Source organism: Eptatretus burgeri, chromosome 18 (assembly GCF_056783735.1).
Source record: "Eptatretus burgeri isolate ZD-2024b chromosome 18, Ebu_testis_v1, whole genome shotgun sequence".
NCBI lineage: Eukaryota > Metazoa > Chordata > Myxini > Myxiniformes > Myxinidae > Eptatretus > Eptatretus burgeri.
The window spans coordinates 46,283,258-46,303,491 of NC_140978.1; the positions used below are offsets into that span (position 1 = coordinate 46,283,258).

At 41.6% G+C, this 20,234-nt stretch overlaps 1 protein-coding gene across 1 annotated transcript in view; it reads left to right on the forward strand.

Annotated features, from left to right (window-relative positions):
• CCNA2 (cyclin A2) overlaps positions 1-17,175 on the forward strand; it is a 61,807-nt gene extending 44,632 nt beyond the window's left edge. Inside the window, exons 8-9 of the mRNA XM_085864148.1 lie at positions 15,022-15,155; positions 16,759-17,175. Of these exons, the coding sequence (XP_085720274.1) occupies positions 15,022-15,155; positions 16,759-16,825 (201 nt within the window). The 3' untranslated portion in view covers positions 16,826-17,175. The remainder of the gene's footprint in view (positions 1-15,021; positions 15,156-16,758) is intronic.
• Positions 17,176-20,234: the final 3,059 nt, after the last annotated feature.

Genomic DNA, 20,234 nt, shown 5'->3' on the forward strand with positions numbered 1-20,234 from the left:
ATTTGAAGTTTGAAGAACATTTGCATATGAGGTCGCTGAATTCAAGCACCAATCATTTATGAGATCAACATCGGCCAATTTGGGTCAGATTTTCTAAAATCCTCAATTTTCATTCGATTTGATGTGAAATTTCAAACATGATTTACATCTCAGGTCACTGAATTCAACCATTTATTATTTTTGAGGTCAACATAGGCCAAAACGTCAACATTGGCCACATTTCTAAAATTGTCAATTTTTATGCAATTGCCTTGAAGACCATTTGCATATCAGCTTTCTGAATTCAAGCACCAATTATTATGAGGTCAACATAGGGCAAAATGTCAATTTTCATCCAATGGACTTGAAATTTGAAGAGCATTTGCTGATCAGGTCACTGAATTCAATCACCTAATAATTTTGAGGTCATTATCAAAAAGTTGTGGACGAGTGATGACAAAACAAGGTATACGAGTTGGTTTGGTGACGAGAACAAGCGGATGAGATTTTGGTTTGGATTCAGCCCATCAGTGGGATACAAAACGTGAACTGTTCCACCTGACAGAGGTATGCGCTCTACCGAGTGCTGTTCTACATTGTGCTGTTTTGCCAAGTGTCGTGCTGTATGAGTGATTTTTTTTGGGGTCGCCGAAATAGGTGACCCTTATTGTCAGTAATTCTGTTTGTTTGGATGTTTGTTTCGTTTGTCATCAGCATAATTGGTAGTAAACGTGGGCGGATTTTGACCAAACTCGGGTGGTTGGTACATCTTATGATCTAGTGCTTTGGAAATTGGGATGGTTGCTCGGGACGCTTTGGTTTCCCAACAACAGCCGAAAAACCTTCAAAATCGGTACCGTTCACGCAAAATCAATTCCGAAAGCCATTATCCCACGTAGGCTTATGAAATATGGCATGCATCATCTACAGGTGATGCTCTACCAAATATATTCCACTTTTTGTGATATATATGGAATAGTTTACCCGCAGCACCCCCTACGAATGGGGTATGCCCGAAAATTGCCTCAAATTGAAGGCCCCCTAGCGACCAAGTGAGTGCATCGATCCAAAACTTTGCAGGTTCATAGCACGCAATGAGTTCTACAACTTTGCCTCAGGACATATTGACCGATATTGCTTAGGTCAGGAGTCAAAGGGCAAAAATCGATAATATGCGAGAGCTGGAGGTGCCTTCGTGCCAAATGCTACTCCTCCTTGGGTTAAGGTCAGATGGTCATGAAAATTCACACCAATCATCTGGAATGCATTGTGCACAAACGATCGAGCCAGATTTTCGATTTATATCTTTGTTCACCTACAGCACCTCCTCGAACTTTGGGGATTTCCGATATCAAACTGCATTTTCGGTACTTTTCATTCAAATTGATACCGAGTAGTTATCAGTACATGGAACTCGAGATTTGGTATGCATAATCTTAAGGTGATTCTCTATCCGCTATATGACATCCATTTTTTTCTATATATTATGGTAGCCCCCTCAACTTGGGTGTCCGAGGGCCATTGAGCATTCCCGCTGAAAATTCAAAGTACACTTAACTAGCTCCAAGACGATTGAATCGAATCAAATGAATCTTTACATGCTTGTAGACCGTAATGAGTACTACAACTTTGCTCATTTGCATAATGACCTATCTCGAGTAGGTCAGGGGTCAAAGACTCAAAAGTCAATAAGTGCATTTTTTTGGGCGAAACTACCATTCAAGGCACCCTTACTCTTACACGGATTAACCGATACGAATGAAAGTTCATAGGTACAAAGTACTCAATGAGTACTACAACTTTGCTTCAGGACATATTGACCTATCTCGGCTCGGTCAGGGGTCAAAGGTCAATGAGTGCATTTTTCGGGCAAAATAACCATTCAAATCCCCCTTGCTCCTACACAGGTTAACCGATACGAATGAAAGTTCATAGGTACAGAGTACTCAATGAGTACTATAACTTTGCTTCAGGACATATTGACCTATCTTGGTTAAGTCAGGGGTCAAAGGTAAATGAGTGCATTGTTCGGGCAAAATGACCAAAGCCCTCTTGCTCATACACGGGTTAACCGATTCGAGTGCAATTTCGTAAGTACTTCGTACTAGAGTAACTCAGATCAGGGGTCAAAGGTCATCGGATGCTCGGCGACCCATGGCCGCCTACCGGCTTGTTCATTTGTTTGTTTCTCTGTCCGCTCGCCTCCAGCCCAAAACGCTCCACTGATCATCCTGAAATTTTCCGAGATTATGATCACCGACCCTGGGACCGTCCCGCATTGAAGTTTCGTAAAATTTGGTTGACCAAAAAGGTCTACATTGGCCAATTTGGGCCAAATATTCTAAAATCATCCGATTGACTTGAAAATTGAAAAGAATATGCATATCAGGTCAGTGAATTCAACTACCTTTTATTTTTGTGGTTAACATAGGTTAAAAGGTCAACATAGGCCATAAGGTCAACCCAACACAGGCAAAATTTTAAAATAGTGATGAAAAATTATTGTGATGAAGATCAATCAGATGGAAAATTGTCATTTTTCATCTGATTGACTTGAAATTTGAAGACCACATGCATATCAGGTCGCTGAATTCAAGCACCAATTATTTTTGAGATTAACTTTGGCCAAAAGGCAAAATTGGGCCAGATTTTCTAAAATCCTCAATTTTCATATGATTGACTTGAAATTTCAAAAGGATACACGTATCGGGTCACTGAATTCAACCACCTATTATTTTTGAGGTCAACATAGGCCAAAACATCAACATTGGCCAAATTTCTAAAACTGTTTCCAAAATATTGTCAATTTTCATCCAATTGACTTGATGAAATTTTAAGACCATTTGCAAATCATCTTACTGGATTCAAACACCAATTATTTTGAGGTCAACAGAGGTCAAAAGGTCAACATTGGCTGAATTTCTAAAATTGTCAATTTTAATCCTATTGACTTGAAATTTAAACAGGATTTGCATGTCAGGTCAATGAATTCAACCACCAATTAATTTTGAGGCCAAATGTCGATACATGCCTCATTTCTAAAATTGACAGATCGTGCCAAACATATTTATATTGTCATATATGTATATATTTATATTTTTATTTATATATATATATATATATATATATATATATATATATATATATATATATATATATATATATATATATATATATATATATATATATATATATATATATATATATATATATATATATACAGACTAACCAGAACTGAATTCAACCACCTATTAATTTTGAGGTCATTTTCAAAAAGGTGTGGACGAGTTGGAACAAAACTAGGTGGATGAGTTGGTTCGGTGACAAGAACAAGCGGATGAGATTTTGGTTTGGATCCAGGCCATCAGTGGGATACAAAATGTGAACTGTTCAACCTGGCAGAGGTCTGCGCTCCAGCGAGTGCTGTTTTGCCAAGTGTCGCTCAATGAGTGAGTTTTTATTCATTTATTTATTTTTGCTTGTTTGTCTGTCCGCTCACCTCCAGCCCAAACTGCTCAGCCGGTTGTTTTGAAATTTTCGGCGATTATGGTCACTGACCCTGCACCAGTTCTGCATTGAAATTTCGTAAAATTTGCTCGAGCAAAAAGTTCAACATCGGCCAAAAGGCCAATTTGGGCCAAATTTTCTAAAATCCTCAATTTTCATCAGATTGGGTTGAAATTTGAACAATTTGCATGTCAGGTCATTGAATTCAGCCACCTTTTTTTTTGAGGTTAACATAGGTCAAAAGGTCAACATGGGGCAAATTTCTAAAATTGTCAATTTTCATCCGATTGACCTGACATGCAAATTCTGTTCAAATTTCAAGTCAATCACCTATTAATTTTGAGGTCAACATGGGTTCGGTCAGGTATGGGAGCATGCGCCGGAGCACCGTGTCGTTGCGTCCACTTTCCGCTGGTACTCCAGGAGCCTCCGTCTGGCCAACCTCCAGGCAGATGCCTGGCCCATCCCCATCTCCTTGAGATGCTGATCGACCTGGTGCAACCACGAGGCACGTGGTTGGCCCATTGGCCTCCTCCACTCAGGAGACTCCCTCGCTGAGAGAATCTGGTGAGCAGGATCAGCGTCAGGAAAACGAGCCACACGTCCATACAGCCGCAGCTGATGCTCACGGACTCTGCAGATAATAAATTTCATTTGAGTCTCTTTGAGCAACCGCTCGTTGGACAAGACTGGAAGCACGAAGGACCTGAAGAATCGGACTTTCGTACTCCTGCTCAGGAACCGACAGTGCCACACCCCTTGATCCAGTGAATCCTTCACTACCCAGGCCCAACCTCGACGTCTGTTGACCTCTGGCTCACAGCCAGCAGAGACATGAATATCACTGCCAAGGTAAGTTAATCTCTCCGTGATCTCCGCATCCTCACCACAAACAGGTACAGGCAAGATGGCAGCATCCAAATATTCTACATGGCCAAAAGTATATGAACACCCCTTCTCATGAGTGGATTTGGCTATTTCATCCACATCCATTGCTGACAGGTTTATAAAATCAAGCACACAGCCATGCGATCTCCATAGATAAACATTCGCAGTAAGAATGGGCCAAACTGAAGAGCTCGGTGACGTTTAACGTGGCACCGTCGTAGGATGCCACCTTTCCAACAAATCCGGTTCTTGTGGTGGTTCTGTTTCAGGGTTTCTGCCGACTTCCTCAAAGATCGTTTTTGTCTTGTTTTTTTTTCTGTCATTTTGGTATCTATGTGTTTACTGTGTGTTTCTCGTTCGGTCTTGCGTTAAAACTTGTGCTAATTGTGGAGTTTTCGTTATATTTTCACATCGGGTTTCCTTGAGGCCTCCCCTTCTTCAAATTTGTGTGCGCAATTGTATATCTGCTGTTGTTCCTCCGCTCCAATCGGTTATTCTGACCACGTGCTTGTAAAAGTGGACATTTCTCTGGTTGTTATCAGAGAACCACCTCAGCGTTGTCAAGTCTGGCATTTCACTCAGGCCAACTGGCAGGGTCAACAAGTAGCAATCAAACTTCAAGACTCTCCCATCGCTACTTTCACCAACATCAACTCGTCCGGGGAATTCTTTCAAAAATAACATACTCTCCCTCATGCACAGATTTATCCCCTCTCGTCTTCAGTTGTCCTACTCTTCCTCCCGCCCTTGGTTCACTGAAGGTTGTGGCGAGGCAGTTGTCCTGAAACAACTTGCCTTTGCCTCATGGAAAGCAAATCCAACTCAGAGTAATCTCAGTTCCTTCCATAAAGCTAGGAACAAGTGTGTATCTACCCTCAGGAGAGCCAGAAAACAACATCTTTCTAATCGCAAGTCTGAACTATCAAACCTCTCTCCCTCTGACAAATCCTGGTAGTATCTAATCAAATCTCTGTCTGGTGTATGTTCCGACTCCATGGCCGCACTGCTGACGCTGCACGTGAAAAGGCTGAACGCCTGAACTCGGTGTTTGCATCTAAATCTTGTGTCCGAAACACATCATTTTTTTGTACCCAACCTTACCCAGTCACACCCAACTGTCCCTGGACTCTGTCCTTTTCTTCTGACAAAGTGGAGAGTTTGCTATCAAACCTCGACTCGCCTTCTGGACCGGTTGCAGAATCTATCAACCCACATGTCCTAAAAACCTGCTCCTCTGCTCTTGCTCACCCCTCTCTGTTCTATTCACCCTCTCATTTGCTCAAGGTCATGTGCCATGTGCTTGGAAATCAGCAAACATTACCGCCCTGCATAAAAAATGTGCAAAAACAAATCCTGCAACTACAGACCAATCAGCCTTCTCCCAATCATCAGCAAGGTTATGGAATCCATCATCGCTTCAGACATCAAATCCTTCCTCTTCTCCAATGGCTTGATTTCTGATCATCAATTTGGTTTCAGACCAGGTCACTCTACCCTGGATATGCTGCTTCTGCTCTCCCAACAATGGATGAAAGTTCTCAATGCCAAACAGGAAATCCGTGCCGCATCCCTGGACATATCACGTGCTTTTGACAGTCTGGCACCCTGTCCTACTCACCAAACTCTCTTCCTATGGTATCCAAGGCCATCTCCACTCGTGGCTCGCAGACTTCCTCTCCTGTCGCAGTCAACGTGTGGCCCTAAATGGAGTTCTTTCATCCCCTCTTCCTGTGCAGGCTGGAGTTCCTCAAGGCACCGTTCTGGGCCCTGTTCTTTTTCTGGTTTTCATCAATGATCTCTCCGACTCTGGAAAAACCTCTTTATCACTTTGTTGATGACTTCACCCTCTGCCGTACCATCTGTCATCCCTCAGACCGGCAAGCAGCAGCTTCTTCGCTCACTGCAGATCTGTATAAAATCACAAACTGGTCCAACACGTGGAACATGTCTTTCAATCCGGACAAATCTCACACTGTCTCTCCGAAAGGACCATTTGGAACCTTCCCCCATCTACTTTCTCAACAATCCTCTGGAAGAGTTCTTTCTTTCAAGCTTCTGGGTCTCACTATCTGCCATCTTTCCTGGGAAAGCCACATTTCCAGCCTGGCCTCCAAAGCCAGTCGCCGACTGGGAATCCTCCATCATGCAAAGTCCTTCCTCGGCCCACCTGAGCTCCTGACCACTTACAAAAGTTTTGTCTGCAGCCTGATGGAGTACTGCTCTTCCCTCTGGGCTGGTGCTCCTGCCTCCCACCTTTCTCGGCTTCACGCTGTGGAAATCAAGGAATTTCGGATCATTGGCATCTCCCGCAATGTGGCTGAGTCTTTGGGCCTCTTACTCAATCACTGCAGGTTGGTCGGTGGTCTTTCTGTCTTCTACCGTCTCCCCTCCAGCCTCGCCCCCCCCTGCTCTCTCTGCGATTTGTCCCCACCACATTTCCGCAGGGCGCTCAAGGTCCGCCAACAACCCCCTTCTGGTAAAACTACCAAAATCACGAATCACTGCTCACCTTCACTCTTCCATTTCTCTTTTTTCCCTCCTTTGGAATAAACTCCCTCACTCTATGCAATATCATTCTCCCCCCCCCCTCCAGACCTTCAAAACAGCTGTTCACCACCACCTCTTATCATCCCCCATCCAAATCCTCGATTTTTTCTATCCCCGATAATCCACCCAAGACCACCTCCTTCAAATTCCCTGCTTTCCTTCCTGAACGTCCCTGTAATGTCCATTTTCTATTCCCCATGTTCCCCGCCCCATCCCTCTCCCTTCCACAGATCTCCTAATGTCTCTGTTCCCCACTGTTTTGTCCTTCCCACTCCCTCCCCTCTTGTCTCATGTCCCCCTTGATGTGCGTTGTGTATTAGTTCTCTCACGAGCCTCGACAAGGTATACAAAAAAAAGCATTGTACTTGTACACAATGATTCATAGTTACAATGAACAGGCAATCGATATGAGTGAGGAAAGTGAAAAATAAACTTTATCGTTAAAACTTTATCGTTAAGACTTTAAGAAAAATAAACTTTATCGTTAAGAAATCGTTGCCCTCTGTTCCAAATCAAGGTGAGGTTGAGCATACCAAAAAACATGGTGACTTCAGACCCTAGCGAAAGGGGTGCCAAGTCCGCTGATTGAACCGGGGGGGGGGGGGGGCATGACAGCCGTCGCGACTGACCGCCCCTCAAACAAGGAGAGTAATATGGTCCTGCGTGGGCTTCGCTTCTTGGCCGACCATCGGCAACCTCGCTCGCATCCCCCGGATTGGGCGAGAGAGACGTCAGGTCCTCGTGAACTCCGCCCACGTACGTGCTGACACGCACGTGTGCAATGGTGCTGGTGGAGGATGATGGAAGGAAGCGAAGGCAGATGTCGTCGTTGAAAGTTGTTGTTGTAGTTGCAGTAAGTGTAAAAATCCTATCTCTAAAATAACTTCGCAGCGCATGCATACTTGATTCCCATTAGACATAGGGAATGGATTCTAACTAGAAACACATACTTATCGAAATAACTAAGCGACGGGGACGGCTGTCTGTCTGTGTGCACAAGGCTTGCAAATGCGTAACTATATATATATATATATACAGTTGACTTCCATTTATACCTCTTTTCTCTACAATAATCATAATTATTTCCATTCCGAGAACAATTTCAACCATTCTCCCTTATTTCTATCAAAGGTTTCTTCAACTTTTGTACTTTGGATGATTTTATTCACAGTTTAATTCATGATGTGACAAAAATAGTGGGTCACAAGTTTACACACAGCACACTCTAATATTGTCTAATACTTTGTTGCATAGCCTTTAATCTTTAGAACTTCAGTCAGTCTTGCAGGATAACTATCAATCAGCTTCTTACAAATTCTCTGAAGGTATTTTAACCCATTCTTCTTGATAGCGTTGGTAGTGTTCAGTCAAATTGGTGGGTTCCCTCTTTTGCACTTCTTTTTTTTTTTTTTTTTTTTTTTCAATTCCGTCCATAAATTCTCAATTGGATTTAAGTCCGGGCTTGGAGCTGGTCATTCCAAAACATCAACCTTGTTCTACTGAAGCTATCCAGCAACCAACTTGGAAGTATGCTTTGGGTCATTGTCATGTTGGAAGGTCCAGCGACATCCGAGGTTCAGCTTTGGAGCGGACTGCTTCAGGTTCCCTTGGAGAATTTCCAAGTCGTTTTCCTTATTCATGGTGCCATCTATCTTATACTGGACCACTAGCAACAAAACATCCCCATAGCATGATGCTGCCACCACCATGCTTCACCGTGGGTATTGTGTTCTTCGGTTTGAAGGCCTCTCCCTTCTCTCGCCAGACGTACTGTTGGTCATTGTGGCCGAAAAGTTCCCCCTTGGTTTCATCAGACCAAAGGACACTCCAACCGACACATCTATCTTTGTCCTTGTGCTTTCTTACATATTTCCGCCTGGCTTCGCAGTGGCGTTTTTGAAGGAGGAACTTCCTTCGTGCTCTGCAGGCTCTTAGTCCGTTTCGGTGTAGGACCCTCTTGGCAGTGGACAGTGACACCTTCGTCCCTAAAGCCTCCAATTCTTGGCACAGGTGTTTCTTGGTAGTCTTGGGGTTGAAGCACACCTTTCTGACCAATGCCCTCTCATCGGTTGGTGTCAACTTGGACTTCTGGCTTGATCTTGGAAGGATCTTGGTTGTCCTTAGGTCCCTACACTTCCGCACAATTGTCTGGACAGATGACCGTGGTACTTCCAGTTGCCTAGATATGGTCCCAAGAGAAGTCCTTGACTTGTGCAACTGGATAATGCTCTTCCTCAGGTCTTGAGAGTATTCTTTTGCCTTCCCCATGCTGGCTCAAGTGGAAATCGGGCATTAATCGGAAACGTAGGCCGTTTATACAGCCATGGGAGCACTAGCTGACCTATTACATAACAATTATAAGCAGAAGAGAGTGGGGGACACAATACAAGTGATAGAAGGCCATTTCAGAACATTCTAGGCCTTTCGAAAGCCAATCATGCAGCAAGTCACCTTGGTGAATGTAAACTTTTGACCCGCTATTTTTGTCACATCATGAATTAAAGTGTGAATAAAATCATCCAAAGTACAAAAGTTGCAGAAACCCTTGATAGAAACAGGGGAGAATGGTTGAAATTGTTCTTGCAATGGAAAGAATTATGATTATTGTGGAGAAAAGAGGTATAAATGGAAGTCAACTGCATTCTGCTCAAGTGTATGCAAACTTGTAGGCCCGACTGTATCTATCTTCGATATTAAGTTACTAAAACTCTCATCTTGTGTATATATGTATATATATGTATATATATATATATGTATATATATATACATATATATATATATATATATATATATATATATATATATATATGTATATATGTATATATGTATATATGTATATATGTATATATATATATATATATATATATATATATATATATATATATATATATATATATATATATATATATATATATATATATATATATATATATATATATATATATATATTCCTGAAATACAGCACACGATAGCGCAAAAAGTTTAGGGCCACCTTACTCACCATTCTCCTGCGGTGTGCAGTATAAAGTTTCGTTAAAATCGGGCAATGAAAAAATTATTAAAAAATTAATTCCCGATTCAGTCAAGTACTCTTCGGGAGTATTTGATCAATGCAAACTACCTCAGCGGTATAGTTCGCTGGAGCTATCTTTTTTCGTTTTTTTTTTTCCTGAAATGATTTTTGTCATCAACCGCTGTCACAACGGGAACCCAACGGGTTCACGAGTCGTCTAGTATATACTAGAATTTGAACGAAACTTGATATTACGTGTAAATGTGGAAAAAAAAATGGAGTAAAGAAAGTCAAAGAAATTTTGTGAGTAATCTTCTAAACAATTTTATTTCTTAATGAACACGGAAGTATTAGATCAAAATGGCGATGTTTATTTTATGCTTAAAAATAAATCGTTCTTTGACTATACTATATGTTTGAGATTTTAAAAATAAATCATTTCAAGAAAAAAAAAAAAGAGAGCTCCAGCGAACTATGCCGCTGAGGTTGTTTGCATTGATCAAATTCTCCCGAAGAGCACTTGATTGAATCGGGAATTAATTTTTTAATAATTTTTTGATGCCCGATTTTAACGAAACTTGATACTGCACACCGCAGGAGAATAGTGAGTATGGTGACCCTAAATTCTTTGCGCTATCGTGTGCCGTTTTGGCTGTATTTCGGGAACATACATACATACATACATACATGATGAGAGTCTTGGTAATATATATGTAGAATGCTACATCTGATCGGTATGAAAATTTTTGGGGGTCATCTAGGAATAAAATGGTCCACAGAAAAAAACATTTAATGACATCATCGGTTGCGTCATTAGTCAGCCATATTGTTTAAAATATAAAAAAAAACCTTCCAAAATCATCTCTGCAGTGGTTGAGCAGATTGAGGTGAAACAGCCTTTCCATGAGGAACAAAAGGTTCACAGATATGATGTCATAGGTCACATGGTTTGGCAGCCATATTTAATTTACCCAAAAACCTATAAAAAAATCTTCTCCAGAATGGCTGAACAGATCGAGCGGAAACTTCACACAAATGTTCTCCAAACATTGTGTGTACAAGTTTGTTCAGGAATAATTGATCATCACATGGTTTGGCAGCCATATTGGATTGAAGAAAAATGTGAAATGTTTTCTCTGGAACTGCTTAATCGATCAACATGAAACTTCACAATTATGATCTAATTGTGTTTGGGGAATACATGTTTTAAATTTCAACTTGGTCTGGCAGGCAGAATCCTTTAATGTTTTTGATCTGGGTTCTTTTTTATTTTCTTTATTTTTGTTTTTTTTGAATAAGGCTCACTTGGCTGTGCCTGGATTTGTTTGAGGGTTGAGGAGTTGCAACTGAAATGTGAATTCCAGGTTCCTCCTGATGACTTCATCTTTGCTTTTTGCTTGTTTGTGTTCCTTCTGATGATTCCAATGCTGGACTGTGCTGATTTGGTCTTGCATTTGATTTGACTTGAATTTATTTTAATCCCATTCTAAATTAAATTGAACAATTAAAAAAAACGTCATGGGTCATGGTCAGGTGTCCAATCAAAGAGGGATGTCTTGGTACCCAGTCATTGACTGCCAGCAGTTATAAAGTGGCAGTTCTAATTATGTCTCTAATTAGTTACGTAACACCAGTTCACAAACACACAGGTCCTGGCGAGGGTCTGTAATCTCTGATTGCTCTTTTACTTGTTTCAATTGTGATGGGTTTCTTTCTGGCTGCCACTGACCTTCCTCTTTAATTTTTTTCAAAGCCCAGGAACCGAACCCCCCCCCCCCACCCCCATTTCCCCATTGGCCCTTGGTTTTCACTATCACGGCATTTTCCCAAGAATGTAACTCCCATTATTTTTGTGTTTAGTGTCCATTTTAAGTGAATTATCTCTGCACCTGGATCAAAATTGAAAAATGGGCTCCATTCGTTTTTGCAAATCGACGTCGTTAATCGTTGTACTGAATTTCAAAACTATTTTTTGAGCTACCTCGGAGAAGCCGGGGGGGGGGGAGAGGGGGGACCGAAAAATTCACGAACCCATTGACCAACCGACTGACTGACTTGCTGACTGACTGAGCGAGAGTCGGTCAGAGGCTTGCTGATTGACTGCTATCGTTATAGTTTTAAGAGGTCATGCAGGACAGGAGGCAGCCACCATATGTGGTCCTATCGTTGTTGAAACAGCAGCCTGTCTAAACGCTCCTTAAATGTTTCGATAGATGGTGACTGAACGGCTTCTTAAAAGAGTCCGTTCCACACGTTAACCAGTCGATGAGTATCGAAGACTGCTCTCCTCCTGCGGCAGGCCCAGGCTTAGTCGTTTTATAGGAGTGACCACAAAGGTGGTCATCCTGACTGACACAAGGCAGTTCTTCAAATGAAATTTGGAGTTGTCCCTGTGCAGGATCTGGTAGAGAGTGATCAAATCTCATCTAGTTTTTCTATTATCTCGTGAGAAGAGGTGTTGGCTCGATAAGTGGTCCTCATATTTATATGGGAACCCTGCTTGACTTCTTACCATCTTTTGTGGTGCATCGCTGAACCCGCTCGAGTATCTTTCTATCCCGCTGAAGAAATGACTTCCACACCGGTAGGCCGTATTCAAGGTGCCACCTCACAAGTATGGCGTATCGGTGTTGGAAAATTTCTGGTGTGATTTCAGCAAGATCACGGTGAAAAGCACCCCTCGCACTCTGCAGCACTGGTGCATTGCATTGTTAACGATTGTGATGCCTGCATGCAGATTCCCAGATTGACAATCTGTCGCAACCAGCAATACAATTTAGCCCATAGACCATGTTGGGGCTTTGGTGCCTGATATGCATTACTTTGCATTTTGCATGATTCAGCTGCATTTGCCACTTGTAGCATCGAACGGTCATCACCCTCGAGAGTAGCCCCAAATTTTTACATCGTCCGCAAATTACGGGGCCAAGCACGGAACCCTTTGTTACCTCCTTCCATTGTGACAGGGTACCGTTTACGGAGACCTGTTGTTTACGTCCCTTTAGGACACCACAAAGCCAGGAGAGAAGTGGTTGCCCAATACCCAGCCCCCTCAAGCTTCAGTGGGAGTCGCACTCATGTGTTCGTGTCAAATGCTTTGCTGAAGTCGGTGAAAACGATGTCAACTTCTCGGCGTTGATCCATGGCTCAAGTCCAACTCTTAGGTCGTTGACGAGCTCAAAATGTTTTTCCATGTGCACTCGTGTTTAAATAAATAACACACTAATTGGAATGCTTGGTGCTGTTTTTTTTATTTTTTTTTATTTTTTCCCCCATCCATTAAACGGATATACGTTAATATTTTACACACAAGGTCAGATTATTTTCTTTACTTGAGGAAGGTGAGGATCGATGGCCTGGTTTCAAGCAGTACGATATGGATGAGTAAGTTGAGGATAGATGAGCCAGTTTCAATTTACATTAAAACTAAAGCTCGACGTCCTTCATATTCTTCTTCACTTTTCACAATGGTGAGTCTCGATGTCGTTTCTCATATCGATTAAACGCTTGCTATATTCAATGCTTTTTTTTTTTCTTTCTGTTTTTCAACATTTCCATTTTATTCATATCACAGTATATCCTATCAAACAGTATTTCTGATTATACACCACCTTTCGCTGTACTTGCAACACAGGTGAGCAAAGGATATGAAAAAAGCAGCTGATATTTCAATAATTTATTCGCACGATTTTTAAAGTGTGAAACTTAATACGAGAATGGGTAACCTGGAGAAAAATTGTCACAAAGGAGATTTGTTGTTAAGTGCAAATGTGACATTTTGTAGAAATCATTAAATATAGACTTGTAAGCAAGCCTAGTATAGCTTTTTAAACTTCCCAATAAGTAATTCCCAAAATGTGGATGGAGGTGGTGATTTCACCACTGTCTGTCTGTGGGCAGGATATCTCAAAATGTTATGGACAGATTCAGACGAAATTTGGAGGATGGGTTGAGTCTGTCACTCGGATGGATTCGTTTGATTTGGGTGAAGATCTGGATCCAGATCTGAGATAGTTTTTTTTTTATTTTATTTTAATAATCTTTATTTATTTCTTATTATTTTCTAAAGTTATTTTTCACCAATGAGAGATGGGGCCAAAAAACGATATATATATATATATATATATATATATATATATATATATATATATATATATATATATATATATATATATATATATATATATATATATATATCTCATAATATCTCGAGTTGTGGATGAGTTTTTAGTTGGTGACAAGAATCAGCCGATTAAATTGTTTCAGGTCCAGGTCCAGATCCAGCCTATCGGTGAGACACAAAACTTCAACTGTTCAGCCTGGCGGAGGAATGCGCACTACCGAATGCCGTTGTAGTTGATGCATGTAATCTCAACCCTTTAAATTTGATAAACTGAAGCCTCATCATCGAAACACGTTTAGCTTGTAAAACTCAAGATTACCTGTTTCGGGGTGTCCCAGAACAAATAATCTGAGCATAGGTAATCACTGCCTTGATTTATGTGTTTTGTTTTGATGAAATGCACATTCATGTTTCCTGGAAGAGCAAGGTGGTGAATGATCAGTGTGTGATGTACTGACTGTTGGAGTTGGGACATCCAGACACAAACACAGCACGTCGATGAACTCTTTAAAAACAAATAATAATAATAATGAAGAAACTGTCCTTTTTACCTTCCTCATATGTTAAATCTCTCTCGGTTCAATTGCTGTCCCTCTGTTTTCATTGGCTTGTTTATTCATCTCACCCGAAGGGGTTGAGATTATTCTAACCCCCCCCCCCCCGACTGTCTCCATATCTGTTGAATGCCCATGTCTATTTTCACAGAATTTTTTTTTCTCTCTTCAACAGCTCGTACAATTGATGCGATACTTCAAACATAGGGTCTCCCCATGGATTATATTTATAGTGCTTACAGAAAGTCTACACCCCCTTTCAAAATTTTCACCTTTTGGCACCCTCATGTTGGTTTTGCCTGAAATGTGTCAATTGTGTCGTTCTTCATTTCATGCTTTGAAGTGTAATCTTGCCAATTTATAACGCATAAAATGGTCTCATTTTGCTCTTTCCTAACTGCCCTTTCTAGCCAGAGTCCTTGGCTTGCTTCACCAACTACACGTTGGAGGAACTGCGGCCCTGCATCATTGATCTGCACCAGGCACACCTTGCAGCACCACAGCATGCGCAACAGGCCGTACCTGAGAAGTACAAGTTGTCGAAGTAAGGTTTAGTCCGTATCGCAACTCGTAAGAAAGGACTATTTGCGGAAGATGGTAGTTTGCAGTCTGTGATATCAATATGAGGCACATCCACGTTGTCTGCCTTGCTATTCAAAGCAGTGCAGGTGCTCGGGCTGCTCCAACTTTACAGGAGGATGCTATTGTATACAGACACATGGCAGAAGTAAACAGACGCCATGATTTTTAAAGAATTTATTTATTTAACATTTGAAGTATATTTGATCCATTTTAATACATACACGAGTATTTTGTGGACTTGCCATTTGCAGATTTCAACGCTTTTACTCTTTCAGGCATAGAACAAAGGAGTTCCAAAATTTTCTCTTGTGGGATTTCTGCCCAGGCTTCACGCAAAAGGTTTCGCAATTCTACCCGTGATGTTGGTTTCCTGGACTTTTTCCACAGAGCTCGATCCACTATGACCCAGAGGTGTTCAGTGGAAGTTGCTTGATCCCATCCGACTTGGCCATGGAAGTCGCTTGATCTCATTTCTGTCCTGCCATTCTTTGGTCTTTTTTGCAATGTGGCATGGAGCTCCATCTTCCATGAACAGTGTTGTTTTTTGACCATCTGACCAGTGGAGAAGACAGGGAGAAGTCCATCCTCAAGGATAGAAATGTATATTGTAGAGTTGATGTTGCCAACACTCCACAAGCTCCGACCGATCAGTGCTCCAGATTGCTTCCCACACCATCACTGAAAAACCACCGTGTTTGACAGTTGGCTGCAATCGGTTCAAAGAGAACTCTTCACTGGGAAGTCTACAGACCCATACGTGTCCACTTTCAGAAAATTGAGTAAATTGGGACTCATCTGAAAAAAATGACAGTTTGTCAAAACTCCAAGGGTCTGGTGGCCATCTAGTCAGCCCACTTCTTTCTCCTTTGAATGTTGACTGGTCTAAGAAGAGTTTTTCTCCGTGCTGCTCTCCCATAGTAGCCCAGTTGATGAAGGTACCGCACGGCAGTTCTTGAGCTAACCTGGACCTCCTCTGCAACATCTGCTGCCTTGTTATGGGGAGTTTTCTCAATAGACCGCTTGACAGCTCGAAGACACCTTTCTGAGGGCCCAGATCGACCAGAACGGGAAACTGTGGATTCCTTGCCTTCGCTGATGAATTGCACAATCACCTGATTGATCGTAGAAAGTGGAATTCCAAGGTTCTGAGCTATCTGATGCTGGCTGACTCCACCTTCTGATTGGCCAACAATTCGTCTTCTTTGAAAATCGCGAAGGTCGTGTGCTCCTGGGTTCGAGGCATAGTTTATTGTCATACACGACCCAGGAACTGTTTTCTGCAAATAAATCCTTAAATATTAGGACAAATTACTGAGTAAAACTTGCTTTATACGGATGAAATGAATGAATTGAAGGTGTCTATTTACTTCTGTCATGCCTAGATTTCCATGATTCCTGTGAGTCTTTTAGGCTTTCCAGCATTCCTTTTAATTGTTTATGCTTTTCCTGATGAAGCTTTTGAATTTATCTAATGATTTTGCGAAAGCTTTGCTTCGGTACTGTATATTACTTTGGAGTGATTTAAAATGTTTTAAACTCTGTCGATTGGGGTTCGGCTTCCACAGGTACCACGGCGTTTCGCTGCTGAAACCTCGAGCGACTCTACCTCTGAATCTTGCCAACGGCCCATAATACTGTGGTTGGTGAATTGAAAGCGGATGGTTTGGCCAGTGATTTTTTTTGAAGAATGGATGGAGGGGAGTAATTGGTGAGGGTGCAAGATGTGCAGTGATGCTTCTAAAGGAAGCACCTGACTCCAAATTTGATGTTTTATTGGGGGGTGTTGCAATGAGAACAAGCAAGTAGATGTGGTCACTTTACATTTTGTACAAGATTTTAAATTTGCTTTTTAAAATTTGTGCATTTTATTCCAAGTTTTCTATATTTGAGTGCTTGCCAAACCCTTTGGCTGCAATCATTCTGGAAAAGGTTCCATTCCTTCCAGTTTGACTATAAATAAACTCAGTCATTCACACTTGTAATTGTTTCTGCTTATCACTTGCTTTGAACACTTTTGACAATGGATAAAATAGGCATATCATTGCTCGAATGTGCCTCCCCCCCTTCCCCCACCCCAAAACCATACTTTTCGATTGAGGCGGTAACTGACCTCGCTGAGGATCGCGATTCACAGATGAAGGTGCACTCAGGCCATTTTCCCCGAATCAATGCCTGAGAGGTTGGCATTCATTTTCTGTGCATGTTCTAACACCTCTGTTCTGAAATGGGATTATTCTGCAGTTTATTCCGTCACACGTCTGCGCAGGAATCCAAGACATGGTCGACAATTTGTCAACACTATTGAGCAAGCCTGGTGTTGGCTGTGTTGGTCTTGAGTTTGAACCACTGTCCTACCATGAAATAACAGCAGGTGGGCTGATTCAGCCTGTTGTCCTTTCGAGGTCGGCAAAATGAGTACCAACTTACTGGAAACGGGGCACTGCATCAGTGACGCAACCTCACTGCCACCAATGATGTGACTGGCAGCTATCGGCTGCATACAAAATAACATAAAACACTATTGAGCAAACGAGAAATGTACCCCTGCTTATGACAACACACAATTACCATGTACACTGAACTGGGGGAGAGAAAAATAGACTGAATGGCAGGGAGAGTCCGAGGAGGGAGCACATCTCCGTGTGTAGAACAACAAGAAAACAAAGGGGTAAGTGCACACTTTTTGCAGCTGTTACCCCATCCCCACCAACTGATCACATTTCAATCACTGTGCCCTGTAGAAGCAGTCGTGTACCCACAGGCTGAAAGGAGGTGCAGGTAAAGGGGTCCACCAACAGTTGGAGTATCTGCTCCTCGAACTTCATCCAAACTTTGTGTATCTGGACCTATAAACTCCACTAAATAATCCTTGTGCAGAAAGGTTGTAAAAACCCATTTGTGTGGAGTATGATTAGAATCAGGTTAAAGAATACCCGTGTCTTGTTCTTACAGCAAGCGACTTGCTATTGCTTGCTAAGCAAGCGATTTTAAGGGAGGTGTTTGGCGAGCGGTAAGTGAGCCGCTTGCAAACGGAACACTCCAGCATGTGAGCAAAAATGGCTATCGTAGTGGAATTTGAAATGATTGGTGGCTCTATCTTCAATTTTGCTATCACAGAGGATGACATTTAAAGGTGCCTTTTATATTTTTATACGCCCGATATATATATATATATATATATATATATATATATATATATATATATATATATATATATATATATATATATATATATATATATATATATATATATATATATATATATATATATATATATCGGGGCGTATTCTGTGATACCGGTCGTCCGTCAGTCTGTCCGTCCGTCCGTTCCTGTCCGCACTCTAACTCCCAAAGTTTTCAACTGTCACGTTTCATATTTGGTACATAGGTACAGACTGGAGACGGTGTGTCGGGACATACGTTCGTCATCTAAAGTGGTTGCCATAGCAACCAGGATGCTGTTTTCCATGTCGTAGTACAATTCTGTATATACCTTCTTGTTCGGGCGTATATTGTGCTCACTAGAGCTCTTGTTATTGTTACTTTTACTTTTCATCCTAATTCATTAAAATCTACAAACGTACGAATCCCTCCACTCCTCCACAAAATGCACACTGAAAGGTCCACCGATAGGGGAGCCCCTGGCCAAACCTGTCTCACTCCCCCATTTAGTTTTCTTTCTTTTCCTCTTCCTATAGTACTCTAGCTGCTGCTAGCACAATAAAATCATCCATTCATTTTGGGACGTTGTCAGGAGAGATGACGAAAACTGAAGACTGCCTGGACAGCATTTGCTTGAGTTGCACGCCAGCATTGTTTCCATGGCGACAACCATGTTGAGCGGTTCCGAGCTCTCCGCTCCCTTGGAGTGCTTGATTGAGCGCTTTGAATCAAGTGAGCTCGTGGCATACACCCACCAGCTGTATAACATCAATGTTGAGTTCACAAAACTTTTCCACCCACGTCCATTTGCCACAGCAAAGTTTTGTTTGCAATCAAATGAACAGGATGACTTGTTCATAGTTCGAGTATCCTTTGAACCAAACGTGTTTTGTAAACGAATGCCCCCCCCCCGCCCCTCGGGGAAGTTATTACCTTCATGGGAATGTCTCCATGAGAAATGGGCCAATGTCAAGGCTTTCGAATCAGTACGGCGGCAAGCAGATCCAGATCAGGTTTTATTGGTACCTTGAGCTTCAGCTCGTGGAGGAGTTTCCACTGAACACATGCATGACAACGATATTGGTGTAAGTCAGTGTAGTTTTACATGTTTTAATATAACGGTGTACGTCGGTGTAGTTTTACATGTATAAAGATATTGGTGTACGTCGGTGTAGTTTTACATCGATCGAAACTCTTATTTGGAAATGTGTGTATCTGTCTGTCTGTCTGTCTGTCTGTCTCCATAACTCCAAAACCATAAAACTTAGCAGCCTGAAACTTTGCATGCATATGAAGAAAACTCCAAGGTAGTTCAGAGTGTAAATTGGGTGTTTGGGTTAATTAAAACACTCTTTTTGAAGATAATTAACGGCATTATTTAATTATATTCTTCATCAGGCGATCCTCAGCCACCTCGCTCCTTGGGTCTTCAGGCGTTTCCTGGGTAACCTCGCTGGGGTTTGAAGCCGCCATGTTTTTTGGCCTGCTCAACCATGCCTTGACTTGGAACAGGCTGCAACGATTTCTTAACGATAGTTTTTTTTTTCACTTTCCTCACTCATATCGAATACCTATTTATCACAGTTATCAATCATTGTATACATCGCTTTTGAAAGTATTATAAGTTTTCAAATTAGGAGCTTGGAGCAATTTCATGCCCAATATGAGATGATTTTCCACGATTTACTCTCACGGACTAGTTAAAGTATGTCATTGAAATATTTCGCTTTTTAGGATCGAATATTATCCGGACTAAGTAAGTGTCGAAATCTGTTGTGAAATCTGATAATTTAAAGAAATAACGAATCATAACTAAGCCGATTATACCTATTTACTTTAAAGGTCCCATGTCACTCAAAAGTACTGAAATTGTATGTGT